The following is a 20,436-nucleotide window of genomic DNA, read 5'->3' on the forward strand; positions in this document are numbered from 1 at the left end:
GAAACCTCCGGAGACAGGGGCAGTTTCAAAAATCACCTTTGCCCTCTCAGCTTGTGCTGCCACGCCCCACGCATAGCAGATCCAGTATTTCCACAAAGGAAAGATTAGAGGAAGTAAGTGGAAGACAGGGATTGAAGCTGTATCTGACAGCACTTTACATAAGGTTGAGAAAAATGTCTGTTGTCTGTGTCACAGAATGGAAGTGTGATGATGGGGAAGGATAGAAAAGCTCCCCACCCCGACCACCTTTGCATCGCCCTTGGCCACCCTTTCCCCTTGAGAATCATACATTTGGGACATAGAGTCATTTTGAGGAAGTGATATAACTAAAATTTCAGTGCTCTGCTCATAGAAAATAATACTAGGAGTTATGTAATCCTAATACTATATAATTTGCTCACTCATTGAGCCCCCGAAACCATGTGAGCAGGCCAGTAGCATAATATAAACTGTCATCTTCAGCTCTTTGAGGGTGACCCGCTCCACCCCCCAGGTAGCAGCCTCTATAAAAGCATCCAATTAGAAATCTGAAGTTCTAAGCACTTCATCTTCCCCCTGCTGGGCCTGGGAATCTCTCTGCATCTCAATCTCATCTCTTAAAAAACAAACATAGTACAACACCCTGCTTGCCCTTCTACCCTCACAGGATGGCCTGACCACCGAGTGAAAGGTATGGTGGGCTATTTCCAAACCACAGTACGAATAGGCATCTCTTAACGGTGTCAACTTTCTCAGCATTAGTTCCATCTTTAACAGAAAATGACTAAAGAAGACAAAGAAAAGAACCAGACGCTTGAGGGAGCTTTCCTCTGTGTCTCTGAAATAAAGATGGTAGATACCTGTCTGCTTCTCCCCCCTCCCCACCCCCCAAACACAGAGTCCTCATTGCCTGCTTTTAATGAGTTCAAAGAGCTCATGTGTGTTCAGGAAGCATCTGAGACTTCTTTCTTCTTGTTCAAGGAGACACATTGCAGTTGAACACAGCTGAGTGCCTGCAGTTAAATAACTAGCAAACCACTCAGGTATTTTGTAGAGAGACAATCTGAAGCAACTGAGCAGGTTTGCAGCTCTGGAGCTATTTATTTATCCAGACTTCTATTTATTTTACGTTTTTCTCTTTTATCATTTTTTTATTGTGGTAAATATATAGGTAACAAAATGTTTTCCATTTGTACAGTCTTCCCATATACAATTCAGTGACATTAAATATGTTTATCATGCTTTTCAAACATCACCATTAACTGTTCCTGAATTTTTCCATCACCCTTAACTCATTGTTCCCTACAGACTTGTTTTAATATTTTTTTCAACACTGCTTTTCCCATAGATGTGAGGTGGGCACAGATACCTGGTCTCAGTGCAATGACACACCTGTGAAGTTTGCCCGTTTTCCAGTCACTGGTTTGATAGAAGGGCGTTCCTATACATTCCGAGTTCGAGCTGTGAATAAAAATGGAATCGGTCTACCATCCCGAGTGTCTGAGGCTGTAGCTGCTCTGGATCCAGCTGAAAAAGCTAGACTCAAAAGTAAGCACTTTTATCTTTATCTTTCATAAAGCTTTTTTTAAAAAAATCTGTAAGAATAAGCTTCATTGCAAGGTTAATCCTCTCTCTTCCACTAGAGGGAGAAAAGAGCAAGATATCCTTTATTAGTCAGAAAATCCTAGCGTTAAAAAACAGAAAATTAAAGAAGTTTTTTTTTTTAACTTAATCTATTCTCTAAAGGACTTTCTTTTCTTTTTCTTCTGATTCAGAACACTTTGCCTTGTTTAACTGAATTTTAAGTATCATGTCTGACTGAAAAATGAAAACCAAAAACCTGGAGAGCATTTTTGTTCATTCGTGCATTGCAAATACAGTTTTCTCTCTGTTTCAAAGCGAATTTCTTAACCTAGAAATTGGCCCTTAGGGCATTAATATCTTAACACAGTGAGTTTCTCTATGTAAAAGGATAAACAGATCTACAACATTAGATCTGACTTATACTTGACTTTCCATATTAGACAGTCAAATGTAATTTTTCCATGTATTTAGCTCCAAGTCAGAACCGTGGTATATGAATTATGCCCTGCATGTGGAGCCCTAGTGGTGCAGCGGTTCAGAGCTCGGCTGCTAACCAAAAGGTCAGCAGTTCACATCCACCAGCTTCTCCTTGGAAACCCTATGGGGCAGTTCTACTCTGTCCTATAGGGTCACTATGAGCCAGAATTGACTCGACAGCAACGGGTCTGTTTTTTTTTTGGTTTGCTTCATAGGAACCTGGATGGCATCCCTGATAATAGTGGCTATAAAAAGACGCTAAAAGAATTGTTGAAATTAACACTTTAATCTATACCAGATTTCTCACCCTTAGCACTATTGATATTTTGGGCCAGGTAATTCAACAACAGTTCTCTGTTGAGGGGGATGTCCTGTGCATTGTAGGATGTTTACAGCAGTCCTGGCCTCTACCCACTCAATGCCAGTAGCAACCCCCTGGCTGTGACAACCAAAAATGTGTCCAGACGTTGCCAGATGTCCCTTGGGGGGAAAGATCACCCTAGTTGAAGAATATTATCTATGCCACATTCACAGTGATATTCTTTACTTTGATTACATGTCGAGGCATCGGAAGACTCTAAGTAAAACAAATGCCATCTTTTCCCTGGAGACCAATTCAGCCTAATCAGCCTCCTTGACTGCTCTCCAGTCATTTCACCAATCAGCTGACTTCCCCTCCTTTTTCCTAAATTTGCAAATTCTATCTCATAATTTCACTTACTCCTCTTTTATAAATTCCAGCAAAAACAAGATTTGTTTGAATTGAAAAGAAGTTGTCTTATTTATCACCTTTCTGTTTTTACACAAACTCTGGTGAAAAGGCCTTTGTTTAAAATAGGAGTTGAACTACTCTCTCTTTCCAACGTCTGTGAGATCACGGAAATGAATTTCCTCTTTAAATTTACACTATCTGTCTCATCCATTTTTCTTACTCAGGATCCAAATCGGTTTCCTTTGTAGATAACACTTCTCAAAATGTAATGGGGAAAAATTGCTTTCACTGAGCTTTACTGCCGGATCAGCGCCGCTCTCTTCTTTCATCCTCATTATGACTCGTAAATAACCACTGAGCTTAAAATTGTTCTAGAAACGTCTTTCCCAAATACATGCTATATCTTAAGAAGGGACCAGAAAGATTACATATTTCAGGAGATACACATTGTATAGTGTCCTTCCTTATCCTTTATGGTGGATTTTACTTTAAAGTCTATTTTGTCAGAGATTAATATTGCCACTCCTTCTCTCTTTTGAGTGTTGTTTGCTGGATATATATTTTTTCCATCCTTTGAGTTTTAGTTTGTTTGTGTCTTTAAGTCTAAGAGTGTCTGTTTTAGGCAGTATATAGACAGATCGTGTTTTTTTATCCAATCTGCCACTCTCTGTCTCTTTATTGGTGCATTTAGTCCATTTACATTCAGCGTAATTATTGATAGGTATGAATTTAGTGCTGTCATTTTGATGTGTGTGTTGTTCACAGTTTCTTTGTTCCCCTTAATTTTCTGTGCTGAGTCATTTTTCTGTATGTATTTTCTTTTCATCTTTTCATTGTTGTTGATTTTGTGTTTGCTGAGTCTTTATATTTTTCTAGTTTTTTATTTTGACTTGTAGGACTGTTAATTTCCTTTGTGGTTACCTTAATATTTACCCCTGTTTTTCTAAGTTTATGCCAGTCTTTTATTTCTTTATATCATCTTGACTTCCTCTCCATATGAAAAATCTGTGTCTACATTTTTTAAGTTCCTCTTTTTTGTTTTAATGTTGTCATCTTTTATATATTGACGTCTGTTTCCCTATTTTCAGTGTTTTCGCTTTGATTTACTTCTGTGACTTCCCTATCTGAGTTGATATCTGGTTGCTCTGTCCTTTGTTCTGGTCTTGGGTTGTTATCTGATGTTACTGATTTTCTAACTGGAGGACTCCCTTTAGTATTTCTTGTAATTTTGGTTTGGTTTTTGCAAATTCCCTAAACTTCTGTTTATCTGGATATGCCCTAATTTCGCCATTGTATTTGAGAGATAGTTTTGCTGGATATATAATTCTTGGCTGGCAGTTTTTTTCCTTCGTGGCTTTATATGTGTCATCTCATTGCCTTCTCGCCTGCATGGTTTCTGCTGAGTAGTCCGAGCTTATTCTCATTGACTCTCCTTCGTAGATGACTTTTCGTTTCTCCCTAGCCGCTCTTAAAAGTCTCTCTTTATCTTCAGTTTTGGCAAGTTTGATTATAATATGTCTTGGTGACTTTCTTTTGAGATCTACCTTATGTGAGGTTCGGTGAGCGTCTTGGATAGATATCTTATCATCTTTCACGATGTCAGGGAGGTTTTCTGCCAACAAATCTTCAACAATTCTCTCTGTATTTTCTGTTATCTCCCATGTTCTGGTACTCCAATCACTCGTAGGTTATTCCTCTTGATAGAGTGCCACATAATTCTTAGGGTGTCTTCATTTTTTTAAATTCTTTTATCTGATTTTTCCTCAAATAAGTTGGTGTCAAGTGCTTTATCTAAGTTGTCTAATTCTGAAATTTTATTGTTAATCTTCTGGATTTCTGATTGCTGTCTCTCTGTGGATTCTTGCAGCCTGTTAAATTTGTCATTATGCTCTTCTCCAATCTTTTTAATTTCCTCTATTGCTTGTTCTGATTTTGCTTAATTTCCTTCCTGATTTCTTGAAGAGTTCTGTATATTAATCTTTTGTATTCTGCCAGCGGTAATTCTGATGAATTTTCCTCCTCTGGAAAATTTCTAGATTCTTTATTTTGGGAGCTTGCTGAAGCCATCATAGATTGCCTCTTCATGTGATTTAATATTGACTGTTGTCTCCGAGGTATCAGTAAATTATTATATTTATTTATGTTTGCTTACTGTGTCCTAGCTTCTTGTTTTGATATGCCCAAATAGGCTGTTGTATGAGCTAGTTTGATTATTGGCACCTTTGAAGCGCTAATGTCCTATCACCAGGTAGTTAGATCTGTTACTAGGTATATGAGCTCTGAAGTCTGACCACTCCTCCTGTATGGATTCAGCTCAGGTGCCCAGGTAGATAGCCACCAAGTGTGTGGTGTAGGCTGTCACTTACAGTCCTGGAAAGGCATGGATGATTGGTGTAGGCACAGGCATCTGGCTGCAGCAGGGGGACACACTCTGAGCAAGGCAGGGGGCTGACGGCCACCCCCAGGTGTCCAGGAGGAAGTCATGTCCGTGTTTCCTAGATCATGTAGGTGGGTAGGTTTTGCAGCCAGACTATGAGCACCTAATGCTGTTGGCTGTAAGGACTGGGGGCCACCTCTTAGTCATGGGCCCCTATCGCAGGTGGCTAGGTGATGTGGGTGGAGCCACCAGTCCTTAGATGCCTGATGTGGGTAGGTGAAGACCCTGCTTAATGGGCAAAGCAGTGTCAAGTGTCAAGAACCTGACACTTCACAGCTGAAACAGTTGAAGTTAGAGTTCCGGTATATATCCTGTTGTACTGTGGTAATGAGGGCCTATGCTGTTGAGATGGGCCCACATAAGTCTATGCAGGGGGAAAGGCACTCAAAGTCTGTGGATCCCTTATGCCTGTGCCTAGGCAAAGGAGCTGTGCCTACTCTGGGTTCCTGGCTTAGGTGAGCCAGCAGTTTAGTTTTTCCTCTGTTAATTTGTTCACTCTCCAAGTCTGGGAGAATGGTTCTGGGCGTGTGAGAGATCCTACTTCCAGCCCAGGGGACTCGGCAATTGCTGAAGTCGGTCTAGGACCCAGTGCAGAGCAGGGAGTGGGGAGGTAAATGGGAGAGAGGTTTTTCCCTAAGGGGGGTATTTTTGATCCTCATGGTAGGCCTTACACAAGTACTTATCTTTCGCGGATCCAGGCCTACTTCTCACTGGTTCTGGGTGGCCGTGTAGACTCTCTGGTGCTGGGTCTCTCCCAATGCCTCCTGAACACGGCTGCTTGCCTGCCTCATTGCTCACCCCAAAGCTGATCAGGCCTGAAGGGCTCAGGCTCTCACCGGGTCGGGTCTGGCAACTCCTCACTGCTTCTGAACTGTCTCTCCCTCCCCCTGCCACTCAGGCTGGTTCCTCAACTCTGCCTTTGGTGTTCAGGGCTCCCAGATTGCCACATATAATTGAATCACTTGTTTTTTTCGGGCCTTTGTTGTAAGAGGGTCCACTGGAAGCGTCTGACTACTCCGTCATCTTGGCCCCGCCTCCAGGAGATACATATTGAGCAGTAACTGAACACAGACTATTTGTACAATTCCAGAAAAAAATCAGTTTAGTCAATCCAGGCAAATAACTAGGCTCTAGCAGACTGTGGGAGTCCCTGAGTGGTGCACACAGTTTACTCTGTTTGGCTGTTAACCTAAAAGTTGGTGGTTTGAGCCCACCCAGAGCCACCTTGGAAGAAATGCCTAGAAATCTACTTCCAAAAAATCAGCCATTGAAAAACCTATGGAGCACAGTTCTACTCTGACACACGTGGGGTTGCCATGAGTCAGAACTGACTCGATGGCAACTGGTTTAGCAGATTGTCAGTCCCTTGAGGACAGAGGCCATAATACCATGTACACACTCAATAAGATTCATTAAGAAAATACACAACTAGAAGCAAACCCATTTGTGACTGATCTGACCAGTTTATCAGTTTATGAGTGCAGTTGAAACAACTGAACTGAGTGTTGCAATTTTTATATTTTTCTTTGTTCTTTGTTCAGGTCGCCCTTCAGCACCCTGGACTGGACAGATCATTGTGACTGAAGAGGAACCTACAGGTAAGAACTATGGTTTCGCCAGGTATTATTGCCAATGCCTTTGCTGTGCAGATTAGCTTTTGTTGTAAAAGGTACAGTGTATATTATTTAAGACATTTGAGGAGAGCAGCCCAAATCAAAGGAAATATTTGGAAATTACAAAGCAACATATGGTCTGAGAATCACCACTTTATTGAGTTATTATTGTCATACAATAAATTATACATATACAGAGTGTATAATTTGATAACTTTTACATGTGTATACACTTGTGAAACCATCACCATAATGAAAATAATGAGCATATGCATCACATCCTTGTGCCCTTTCGTAATCTCTCCCTCCCACCCCTCTCCCCCATCTGCAGGTCTTCATTGATCTGCTTTCTGTCACTGTAGATTTAGTTTGCATTTTCTAGTATTTAGATAAATGAAATCATTCAGTATGTATTATTTTTGTCTAGTTTATTTCACTTGGCATAATTATTCTTAGATTCATCCATGTTGATGCATCTATCAGTTCATTCCAATTTATTTGTTCATTCGCTATTGAAAGCTTCCATGAATATTCTTGTTAAGTGTTTGTGTGGACATGTGCCTTCATTTCTCTTGGATAAATACCTAGGAGTTGAATGAGTAGGTCATATGATAGGTGTAGGTTTAATTTTCTTAAGAAACTGCCAAACCGTTTTCCAAAATAACTATGATTTTACATTGTCACTAGCAATGTATTAAAGAGTTCCAGTTGCTCCGCATTGTCACCAGTGCTTGGAATGATTAGTTTTTTAATGTTAGCTATTCTAGTTGGGTGTGTAGTTTTATTTCTCCATAGTTTAATTTGCATTTCCCTAATGGAACACGGTATTGAGCATCTTCTAATTTCCTTAGTATTTGCCATTTTTGTGTCATTTTTGACATCTTTGATAAATTGACTTCACTAAGATATTCTGTTTTCTTCTAGAAGTTTTAGCTCTTACATTTCAGTCTGTGATCCATTACAAATTAATTTTTTGCGTGTTGTATGAAGTAAGGGTGGAAGTTCATTTTTTTGCATGTGGCTATCCAATTGTTTCAGCAGTATCTATTAAAAAGATTATCCTCTCCCCCATTGAATTGTCTTGACACCTTTGTCAAAATCAATTGATTATATATTTGTAGAACTATTTCTGGAATCTCTCTTGTGTCTCATTGATCAATATGGTTTTCTTTACACCAATACCACACTGTCTTAATTACTGTAACTTTTATAAACTATATTTGTTTTGTTTGTTATAAGCCTTGTATCTTGAAATCAGATAGTATAAGTCTAGTAATCTTGTTGTTTTTCAAAGTTGTTTTGGCTATTCTAAGTCTTTGCATTTCCATATAAAATTTAAAATCAATTTGTCAATTTCTACAAAATATCTGCTGGAATTTTGATTGAGATTCTGTTCAATCTAAAGACCAATTTGGGGCAAATTGACATCTTAACACTGAGTCTTCCAATTTATGAATACTGTATATCTCTTAATTTATTTAGATTTTCTTTAATTTCTCTCAGCAATATTTAGTCATTTCAGTGTACAGGTTTTGAACATTTGTCAGATTTCTCCTTAAGAATTTCATATTCCTGATGCTGCTATAAATGGCATTGTTTTTAAATTTCAATTTCCAGTTTTTGATGTTAGTGTATAGAAATTCAATTTTTTTTTGGTATATTGATCTTGTATCCTGCATTCTTGCTGAACTAATTTATTCTAGAAGTTTCTGTGGATTCCTTAAGACTTTATACATAAAAAATCATGTCACCTGAGACTAGATTAACTTCTTCCTTTCCATCTAGATGCCTTTTATTTCTTTTTCTTTGCTTATTGCACCAACTAGAAACTCAAGTACAGTGTTGAATAAAAGTAGAGAGACTGAACATCTTTGCCTTTTCTTGATCTCAGGGGAAAACGATTTAGTCTTTCACTATTAAGTCAAACACTAGTAAGTGTTAGCTGTCAGTTTTTATAGACTGCGTTTATCAGGTTGAGAACGGTCCCTTTTAATCCTAATTTGCTGAGTTTTTACCAGGAATGGATGTTAGATTTTCTCAGATGCTTTTCTGTATCTACTGAGATGAACATATGATTTTTCTTTTTTCATTGACATGTAAATTACAGTGACTGATTTTAGAGTACTAAACTAGCCTTGCATTCCTGGGATAAATCCCACTTGGACATGCTGTATTATCCTCTAAAGAGGATATATTATATTATATATTATTAGAGTTTATTTGTTAAAAATTTGTTAAGAAGTTTGCATGAGGGCTGTTGGTCTGTATTCTCTTGTGAAGTCTTTCTTTGGTTTTGGTGTCAAGATAATACTGGCCTCATTGAATGAGTTGGAAAGTATTCTCTGTATTTTAATTTTCTGGAAGAGTTTATGTAGAACTTTTCTTATTTCTTTTTTAAATGCGTAGTAGAATTCATGAGTAGAACCATCTAGATCTGGAGTTTTCTTTTTGGAAATCTTTTAAACTACAAATTCAATTGTTTTTTCTTTCAGACTTTTTTGCTTCTGTGTTTCATTTTGGATATTTTCTTTTGCAATGTCATTAACTTTACTACCTTTTCTTCTTCGGTGTCGAATCTGCATTGCAGCCAGTGTATATTTCATCCTAGACTTTGTAGTTTTCATCTCTAGAAGTTTGATTTGTATCATTTTTTATATTTTCCCTGTCTTTACTTAACATGTTCAGTCTCTACCCTCTTTACATATAGCATATAGTTATAATAACTGTTTTTATATCCTTATCTACTGATTCTATCATCTTTGTCATTTCTAGTTTTATTTCTGTTAATTGTTTTTTTTTTTTTTTTTTTCCTCATTATGGCTTGTATTTTTTTTGCTTCTTTCTACACGTGGTAATTTGTTATTGGATGCCAACCATTTTGAATTTTACATTGTTGGGTGCTAGATATTTTTGTATTTCTATAAATATTTGTAGCTTTGTTCTGAGATGCAGTTAGATTAGTTGGAAATAATTGAATCCTTTCAAGGCTTGCTTTTGTCAAATGGGATCAGAGCAGCCTTTAGTTTGGGATAATTTGACCATGCTACAGAGGCAATACCCTTCTGAATACTCAGGGAATTTTCCATCCATTCTGGCTAGTGGGAACACGAACTATTCTAGGCCCTGGGAAAGCTTTGAGGAGTGTTCCCCCTAGTCCTGTTGTGTGATTCTTTCTCCAGCCTCAGATAGTATTTGAATGAATGAATAACTTTTAGGGAGGAGTTTAGAGACATGGTACTTCTTTATACTATGGGACAGTAATTAACTCTTCCCACATAGAGAGCATATTTTGACTGTCTGGGCATCCTGGACTACTTAGAATGTGTGCTTCTCATTTTTCCTTTGTATTTTTCAGAAGGTATTATTCCTGGGCCCCCCACAGACCTCTCTGTTACTGAGGCCACCCGGAGCTACGTGGTGCTAAGCTGGAAGCCCCCTGGCCAGCGTGGCCATGAGGGCATTATGTACTTCGTGGAAAAGGTAAGACTCTGAGATCAGTATTTATACCTCATGCCATTTCCTAAAGATTAAAGAAGTATAGGTTAAATTTTCAGGAGGGTAGGGCATAGGAGGGTTGTCCTGGACTCTTCAAAATCTTATAAACTATGAACTCTCTCCACAGGAAATTTGTATCACACAGAGCTTTGCTTGAAGGTTCAGGGGGGTTATGGATCCCTGAGACACATCCATAGACTACTCAGGGGTCCACGGATCCCCAAATCATAGCCCCTATAAGAAGAGAAGTGGTCCTGAAACTCCAGGTGGCCCATGTGACTATGTTTTTTTGAGACTTTTCTGTCTCCCTTGCTCTGTTCATGGCTTTTCACCTCTTCCACCAATTTGTCCTTTTGAGTAGGGAATGAACATCCATGATGGTAGTGGGTGTGAAGAAAGGAGAAGTTGAAATACTTTAAAACGGCTGGAAGAATTGAAGGCAGCAAGTCCTCACAGGTGCCATGTACTTAGCTGGCCCTACTCTAAGTAGGTAGTGGAGTGGGATCAGGGATTATAAAACTATCGAAGATATTGGCCATTTCTTTCTCTCAAATATCTTATGATTATATAGGGGGCTAGAGCATCAGAGAGGGCAGCATGCAATGAAGGATTAAGATGTGGGGAATGGATAAGAATTACATGCAAATCTCCATATGTATCCAGATTTAATGGGGGTTCTGAAAAGTATTGATGCCCAGCAAATGGAGAAGAGCCAGGACTGAACAGGAAATTATTTGGGGGAACTGGCCCAGCTACAAATCATGGCATAGTGTCTAAGGGGCACAAGAAGTCCTTGACTAGGAGGATAATCGCTACTGGAAAAGGGTGTTTAAAGAAAATCTGCTTAAAATGAGGTTTAAAATCTATTTGTTAACAAAGTTTTGATTAGGATATAATTGAAAAGACTGAAATAAAAGTAAGTATATTTTATCTTATATGTAAGAAAATTTACATTTTTATTGGCAGATATGCACCATTTTTTTAGAACAACGAATGAAACAAGTTTTTGTGTTTTTTTTAAATAAAATTGTATGGTATAAGGGATCTTTACATTTTATTTTCATAGCAAAATCATAGAAAAGGCTTTTTTTTTGGCAAAAATATTATGGAGCTCAATTAATTTCCTCTGTCTTTTATCCTTAATGCTATTCTGACTATTCAATTTCAGGACATCTTCCTGACACTATCTACTATAGTTATTGCAAGAGAATAGATAGCCTAGGTATATCTCAAACCAAACCCACTGCCATCAAGTCAGTTCCAACTCATAATGACCCTACAGGAAGGAGAACTGCCCCCATAGAGTTTCCAAGGCTGTAAATCTTTATGGAAACAGACCGCCATATCTTTCTCCACAGAGCAGATGGTGGGTTTGGACCGCTGACCTTTCAGTTAACAGCTAAGTGCTTTAACCACTGCACCAGCAGCTCCTCACCTAAGTATATACTCATTAAAAAGCATTGCTGTCGAGTCGATCATGACTCATAGCAACCCTATAGGACAGAGTAGAGCTGCCGTATAGGGTTTCCAAGGAGCAGCTGGTGGATTTGAACAACAGACCCTTCGGTTAGCAGCCGAGCTCTTAACCACTGAGCAGCCAGGTCTCCACCTAGGTATATAGGTGTATGCAAACATCATCACATTACGTAACAGTGTAAAAACAGTATAAAAATATCTTTATGGCCTTTTAATTATTTGATTATTAATCAGACACTCTTGAGAAAATTATACTGTAGCTAAAAATGCTAGGGTCTGTGGTTTCCCTTTATTAATTACTTTTTCTTTATATGGAAACTTAACTCAGGTCTTTGAGATACATATTTCACTTCCTTTTTAACCATAGCAAATTGGTAATAATAAATGCATCATCTCTTCAACGTGCAAGATAGACAGATTCCAAGAGAGTCTGGTTTTACCAAAATATTAAGAATTTGTATTTGTACTAATTTTTATGTTTTCTAGATATCAGCCTCAAATAAAATATAACTTGAACATCATTCTCAGCTTTTTTTTAAATAGAGAGCAAGAATAGGTCATAGATACATTTTCACTTCCTGGTGTGTTTAATACACACCCCCACTGAATCACTCTGAGACACTCCCTAGGAAAAGAGTTCTGAATAACCTCTGTGACAGTAATTACCATCTTTCCTATAATAATGACACGGTAGCAACCTACCACTGAGGCGTTTTCTTCAGATGAGTCAGTTTTGGCTTCTGTTGAACATTTCCTCTAGTCACATAAACTAATATCTCCGTGAAAATCTGCAACTTCCCTAGGCCTAAATACTTATGAGTCTGTGATGAAACTCTAAATGTTCTTCCACCAGCGCCCCTCTTAGAATGGAATAAAAAACTACACCAAACCAGTTGCCGACTCTGACTCACAGCAACCCCATGTGTGTAAGAGTAGAACCGTGCTCCAAAGTATTTTCAGTGACTGAGTTTTTGGAAGTAAATCACCAGGTCTTTCTTTCAGGGTCCCTCTGTGGAGACTCAAACCTCCAACCTTTTGGTTAGCAACCGAGCACATTAACTGTTCACACCACCCAGGGACTTCTAGAACAGACTAAAAAACTCGTTACCGTCAGTCAATTCCGACTCATAGTGACCCTGTAGGACCGAGTAGAAGTGCCTGACAGGGTTTCCAAGGAGTGCCTGGTCGATTCAAACCGCCGACCCTTCGGTTAGCCGCCATAGCACTTGACCACTGCGCCACCAGGGTTTCAGGAGGGGGCATTTATGAGTACAGCACTGAGTTGGGGGGCCTGTCCAGGGCCCATTGCACACTCACAGAACACCCTGATGTGATACCTGCACTGAGCAGCGTGGAGTAGTTACAGCGCTCTATTCAAATGTCAGAGTGATCTCCTGAGCTGAGTCTAAAGTGAATTCTGATGAACCTTTTTAAATATTTTCACCTTTCTAAAGGGAAATGCTTCACTTGTTCTTGTCTATGGCATTTCCATCCCCAAAACGCTAAGGAGCACAGTGGTGCCGCCCCTTCTGTTACTTCCCTCTGGCCCTTCTTCACACAACAGTTTACCTGGGATTTGCATGGACTTGCCTATCAGCTACAGCAAATTTTTTATTAGCAAGAGAACTTAATGCATCAGTCTCCAGAGCCCCAGCCTTTTTCGTTAGGTGGCTTATATCTTGAGCTCTTTCTCTCTCCCCATCAAAAATCCGACCATGTCAGAGACGAGGACTTTGTTGCTTGCTAGCTCTGTTTCTTTTAGCAGGAATGAAAATAGCTAATGTTTATCATGTACCAGGCACTGTTGTAAGTACTCTACCTAATTCTTATAATAACCTTATGAGGTAAATACTTTTATTTTCAGAGTATCTATTTTGTAGATGAGGACGCTGAAACATGGATGGCTTATATAATTTGCCTGAGGTCACACAGCTAGGAAGTAACAGAGCTAGGATTTGAATTTGGGCTATCTGGCTCCGGTCTATATATAACTATTCCACTTTGCTGCTTTTCAACCATTCTAAGCTAAAGTTTTCTTATCTGGAAAACTTTGATAGCACAGTACCTACTTCACGGCATAGTTGAGAGAATTAAAGAGGTATACTGGCATGTAAAGTTTCTTAGCACAGTGAAAGGCAGCTGCTATTATTACTATAAAAGTGTAAATGACTGATAATTGCTAAGTGTTCCCCAAGCGGACATATGTCAGAATTAATCTAAGGCATAAACTAAAGGATTAGAGTTCTGGGAAAATTTTATCCCTCTGTGAGTAGCAGATTGAATGTTTAGGGGCATTTATTCTCCTTACCCTCCCACACTCAGTGAAACATTATCATCAAAAGCATTGCAAGGAGCTTTGGAAGTTATCTTGTCAAATCTGCCCATTTTATAGATGATGAAACTGAGGCCAGAGCATTCAGGTGACTTTCCCAAGGCTACGTAGCTAGCTCTTAACAAAGCTGGGACCTGCACCAATGCCTCCGGCTCCTTTTCACCATACCATATTGCCTCCAATTTCAATTCAATGAAGATTATGCAGAATGACGTACCAGTAAACTTCTATTTCAAAACCTCTATCATCTTTAACAGCTGGTCAGTCTGTCACAAGTTTGAGATTTCTGGAAAAGTCTTTTGAGACTGTTAAAATATCCTGTAGTAAAACCAGGCAAGAGTATCTAAATTTCTGTTTTGTGCTGATTGTGGGCAGAGTTGAAAGTTAGAACAGGCAGGAGAAAGACTTCTGAGAGTCTCAAATATACACCACATTCTTCATTCAAGGATTTCAAGGTCATGCTAGGTCATTTAATTTTAAGAAGAAAATTGCTTTATAATTAGTTTTCTCCATTACTTATTCCAAACTTTGGGCAAGAAAAAAAAATCTTTATCTTTCACTAACTTTATTCATTCATAAAAAAATATCATTGGTTATCTACTACACGCCAGATACATTTCTGAGGGACAGTAGTGAGCAAACAGCTCCCTGAACTCATGGTATTTACTTTCCAGTAGAGGAGACAGTCAAATAATTTACTTTCAAATAGTGATAAATGTGTTGAAGAAAAACCAAGCAGGGTAAGGAGTGATGAGGAAGGAGTAAAGAGCATTTAGATTGGTGATGGGGAGGGCATGGCCACAGAAGGCCTGCGGAGGACCATACACTTAAATGATATTATGAGTCATTAAATAACACTCAGTTAAAATAATATAGTTTATAACAATGTAATTACAATTTAAGCATCTAACATAACATATGGAGCCCTGGTGGCACACCAGTTAAGAGCTCGACTGCTAACCAAGAGGTCAGCAGTTTGAATCCAACAGCCACTCTTTGGACACCCTGTGGGGCAGCTCTACTCTGTCCTATAGGGTCGCTCTGAGTTGGAATCAACTCGATGGCAATGGGTTTGGTTTAAAACATAACATATAAAATTTAATTACCTAACCTAAGAATTAGAAAAGTACTTGACTCCAAACTATCTTCAAAATAAATTAAGGACTTTTGTAAGTCTGTTGATGATCTTATTTAGGTAATTAAAGGAAAGGAAGCATTAAAGTAGCTTATTTATCCAACAGTATAAAGCCATATTTAATTTAGACAATCCCATGATACCAGAAAAGAGCCCTGGTGGAACAGTGGTTAAGTGCTCATCTGCTGACAAAGGTTGGCCGTCCAATCCCACCAGCTGCTCCGCTGGAGAAAGATGTGGCAGTCTGCTTCTGTAAAGATTTATGGCCTTGGAAACCCTATGGGGCAGTTCTGCTTTGTCCTACAGGCTCGCTGTGAGTCGGAGTGGATTCAGCGGCAATGGGTATGATATCAGGTGCTTCGTCTGCCCCCCATTTTCTCCAGGTCTCTCCTCCAGTCTAACTCCCCTAAGAGGTAGCAATTTGTTGACAGAAGTAAAACCCAGAGCAACCTGGCCTAGAGTCCCACCCACCTTTGCTGTGCTTTCACTGCGTTTCCCTGTTCTGTGCAGTGTGAGGCTGAGACACAAAACTGGCAGCGGGTGAACACAGAGCTCCCCGTGAAGTCCCCCCGCTTTGCTCTGTTCGACTTAGCTGAAGGAAAGTCCTACTCTTTCCGTGTCCGCTGTGCTAATTCAGCTGGAGTTGGGGAGCCCTCGGAGGCGACGGAGGTGACAGTGGTAGGGGACAAGCTTGGTAAGTGTAGGGTACGGTAAGCAACTGTCAACTTACTTTACTTCAGTTTAAGAGACATTCCAAAGCCAGCATCTAATGTGTGTGTGTATACGTACATACACATACATACATACGTGTATGTGCATATACAGAAGTAAAATGGTGACAACCCTTCCTTCATATTACAAATTTAATTTGATGGCTTTACTTGACATACATTAAACAAAAAAAATTTATTATTTTTATTTACGAAAAGTAAACTTCTCCAAGAGTTACAAAAATATTGCTAATGATTTTTTATTCTAGAGTTGGTTAGTGAGTTAATGGGTATTTGGTTTATCATTATAAACTAATACTTCTTTTGTATATTTTCTGCTTCATCAAGTATATTATAAAACAAAGCAGAGTTTGACATGATTATTTCTGTAAAGTTTGTGTGTGTGTGCGTGTGCATATGTAATAAGGATGAATTTTTAAAAACCCACTGGCTTTGACCACTATTTTCCTCTTAGATATCCCCAAGCCCCCCGGAAAAATCATACCAAGCAGAAACACAGAAACCTCAATCGTGGTTACTTGGGAGGAATCCAAAGATGCGAAAGAGCTGGTGGGGTACTACATAGAGTCCAGTGTTGTTGGCTCCGGCACGTGGGAGCCCTGCAACAACAACCCCGTGAAAGGCCCACGGTACCAGTGGGGAGGACGGCGTGGGGGTGGGGGAAAGGGAGCATGGAGCGGGGGATGCAGAGGTATACAGGGCCACGGCAGTGCAAAGAGAAGATGGTCCCATACAGGTATCTGATGGAGGATGGTCTCTCCAAACTGAACATGTCTGCATGTAATGCATTTGAAAAAAGTTAACTTGTGATGTTAAATACTTAGAAACTTCAATGTCAGCTGTATAGTAAGAGTTCACTTTAAATCTCTTTTCTGATTTTTTTCCTTTATACTATTTCTTCTCTTTTTACCACTCTGGGCTGATCTTTGGAGACCCTGTGTTGTGCAAACAGTTAACTCAACACGCTCACTACTAATCAAAAGGTTGGAGGTTTGAGTCCACCCATAGGTGCCTTGGAAGAAAGACCTGGCAATCTACTTCTGAAAAATCTACTACTGAAAACCCCATGGAGCACAGTTCTACTCTGACACACATGGGTCACCATGAGTCAGAATCAACTCAGTGGGAACTGACATTCTGATCTTTAATATCCAAACTGATGTGGTACTACAAAAATGAAAAAGACCACTTATTGGTCTGACAGAGACTGGGGAAACCCCGAGCGTATGGTCCCCAGACACTCTTTTAACTCAGTACTGAAGTCATGCCTGAGGTTCACCCTTCAGCCAAAGATTAAATAGGCCTATAAAACAAACAATAACACACATAGTTCAACCATGTTTACGAGGCTAAATGGGCACACGAGCCCAGGGGCAAGGACAAGAAGGCAGGAGGGGACAGGAAAGCTGGACGAATGGAAACGGGGAGCCCCAGGTAGAGAAGGAAAGAGTGTTGGCACGTCACAGGGTTGGCAATCAATGTCACAAAGCGATATGTGTATTAATTGTTTAATGAGAAACTAATTTTCTCTGTAAACTTTCACCTGAAACACAATAAAAAATAATAATAAAGTATTGAGGGGCAAAAAAACAAAGTGATGTGATACTAGATTCCAAGGACATAAGAGGCTCTACCTAACATAAATTACACAGGCATTTTAAATGGACTTTTAATAGCATTTTGATGACTTTAAAGGCACATAAGTGGGAAAAAAAAGTATAGAATTGTACAGATTCTGAACATTAACATGATCAAATCATTGTTAAGTGATTTTTGTTTTGTTTTGCTTTCAAATATTTTAGCAACTAGCTTTGCAAGCTCGTGGTGAATTCTAGCCTGCACCCAAACTCCGTGCCTCCTTTGATTTAGGGCCAGTCTGAGAAGGAAATTCCTCCCTCAAATTGTCTAATGGGTTTATGTCTTAGTCATCTAGTGCTACCATAACAGAAATACCACAAATGGATGGCTTTAACAAACAGAAATTAATTTTCTTACAGTCTAGTAGGCTATAAGTCCAAATTCAGGGCATCAGCTCCAGGGGAAGGCTTTCTCTCTTTGTCAACTCTGGAGGAAGGTCCTTGTCATCAATCTTCCCATGGTTGAGGAGCTTCTCAGCACAGGGACCCCAGATCCAAAGGATGTGCTATACTCCCAGTGCTTCTTTCTTGGTGGTGTGAGGTCCCCCTGTCTCTCTGCTCGCTTCTCTTTTACATCTCAAAGGAGATTGACTTAAGACACTATCTCATCTTGTAGATCTCATCAATATAGCTGCCGCTAATCCATCTCATTAACATCTTAGTGATAGGATTTACAACACCTAGGGAAATCACGTCAGATGACAAAATGGTAGACAATCATACAATACCAGGAATCATGACCTAGCCAAACTGATACATGTATTTTTGGGGGACACAATTCAATCCATGACAGCTTGTTAGGCAACTCTTGGTTTGGGCCACTTCTAAGTCCAAGGACCCAAATAGGATGAGTTAGTTCTTTTGCAGAACATGAGAGAATAGAGACAACTGATTAATGAGAGGAAGCAATGTGTTATGCAAGGGATTCACTGAGCCTTTTTTTGCAGTGAGTTCTCCAGCATGTTCCTGGCCTACGTAGACACATACATGGAGGGTAGGCAGAGTCTGCCTGTCCGTGAACAGACAGCAGATGGAGATTTGCTCCAGGGCAGGCCCATCTTTTATCCATCTCTGTATTCACAATCCCTAGGACAGTGTCTGGAACACTGAGATGCTCAATAAATAGTCACTGAACTGTGCTGACCTGAAGGACTGAAGGACTGGCCTTGATCACGCTGCCTTTATTAAATATGAGAACGTGCTAATAGTAATAGACGTCATTAGCAGACATGTTATTTCCTCTGGTTAGGGTTTTTAGGGTAGAATAAAATGACACAGTGATCCATGTAATAGCTGTTTACAGCAAACGTAGCTATTGAAGAGTGAGGTTGTTTTATATGTAAAATTGCTCATGGACTCACAGTTCATTATTGGATCCTCAAATCTAAGTGATAATTCTGGAATTCATTTTTCACCCAGACCCTAGTGTCATTTTTCAGGTGGTTGTGCTTTCCTTGGCAAGCAGGTGGACAGTGACGAGGTCTCTAATGTGGAGCAGACAGATGCCTTACAGCCATAATATATGCCTGAAATAGTCATTAATAGTATTATTAATACTAGTTCTTATTTATTGAATACCTTATTTATTAAAATTATGGCTAATATTTACAAGGCAGGCATTACAATCCCCATTTTACTGATGAGCAAACAGAGGCTAAGAAAATTAAGGGACTAAACTAGGACTCCTCATTTTTCAACAGAGTGAGTTTAGAAGATTGCCTTAGTTCCCTCCTTGTCTAAAGCACTTACATTACCTGGGATTCTCTACAACATTTCCCTCCTTTTAAAAAAATGATAGTTTGCTTAAAACCAGCTCATTCAGTTAGACTAACAATCCTTTTCCCTAATTTTCCTCCTAGGACAGTTATTAAAAGTTTCTCTCCTTTTAGATTTACTTGTCATGGATTGGTGACTGGTCAGAGTTACATTTTCCGAGTCAGAGCAGTTAATGCAGCTGGACTTAGTGACTATTCACAGGACTCAGAAGCTATTGAAGTTAAAGCTGCTATTGGTAAGTTTCTTACCCGTAATTTTGTAGGAAAAAAATGAATTTTTCTAAGTTATACAGGAAGATACCATCCTTTCCAGAAATTGTTTAAAGCTGCTGATGTTGCTCGACAAGTCCATCCTCAGCCAGTCGTTTTCTCTGAGCCTAGGTGACATCTAACCTTCTCCTGTCATTTTCAGATCGTCATCACTCAGCCAGTTCTGTGCGTCTGTAGCATTTTCATCTTCACAAATCTAAGCTTCTCAATTTCCCATGAACCCTTGTGTGAAACTCCATCCGATTCCATAAAGTGGTAGATCACCCATAACACACAGCATCTTGTCCCTAAGAGGTCATTTCATCTGTGACGGAGCTGGCTTGTTTTCACTAATGGCACATTAACATGCTTTTTGTAAACTCTAAAATTCATACAAGGCACATGTGATTGATTAATCATATGTCTCATCTCCGCCTGCAAAGTCGTCATCAGAACAAACCAGTAACAAAGGACTTACGTGCATGCGTGTGATGTACCTCCCAATCTTGGAGAAAGTAAGCAAAGGGACCCAGGCAGTCAAAACAATAAAAATGACATCTGTGATATAGTAACAGATATAAAAGAGAAAAAATATTTACTATCAGTTGTCTTCAGTTAGCGTTTGGTATTTCTTCTTTAGCATTCCTTACAAAATGGGCAGGCAGCCGTGGTGGCGCAAACGGTTTACGCTTGACTACTAACCTAAAGGTTGGTGGTTTGAACCCACCCAGTAGCTCTGCGGAAGAAAGGCCTGGCAACCTGTTTCCATAAAATTTCAGCAAGAAAACCCTATGGAGCAGTTCT

At 39.5% G+C, this 20,436-nt stretch overlaps 1 protein-coding gene across 6 annotated transcripts in view; it reads left to right on the plus strand.

Annotated features, from left to right (window-relative positions):
- Positions 1-20,436, plus strand: part of MYOM1 (myomesin 1) — a 191,192-nt gene that overhangs the window by 83,854 nt on the left and 86,902 nt on the right. For all 6 annotated transcript variants that reach the window (XM_023742890.1, XM_023742888.1, XM_004388930.2 and 3 more), the window contains 6 exons: positions 1,328-1,527; positions 6,731-6,787; positions 10,158-10,282; positions 15,751-15,934; positions 16,426-16,600; positions 19,498-19,619. In XM_023742890.1, coding sequence (XP_023598658.1) covers positions 1,328-1,527; positions 6,731-6,787; positions 10,158-10,282; positions 15,751-15,934; positions 16,426-16,600; positions 19,498-19,619 — 863 coding nt within the window. The remainder of the gene's footprint in view (positions 1-1,327; positions 1,528-6,730; positions 6,788-10,157; positions 10,283-15,750; positions 15,935-16,425; positions 16,601-19,497; positions 19,620-20,436) is intronic.

Source organism: Trichechus manatus, unplaced genomic scaffold (genome assembly GCF_000243295.1).
Source record: "Trichechus manatus latirostris isolate Lorelei unplaced genomic scaffold, TriManLat1.0 scaffold00222, whole genome shotgun sequence".
In the NCBI taxonomy this organism is placed as follows: domain Eukaryota; kingdom Metazoa; phylum Chordata; class Mammalia; order Sirenia; family Trichechidae; genus Trichechus; species Trichechus manatus.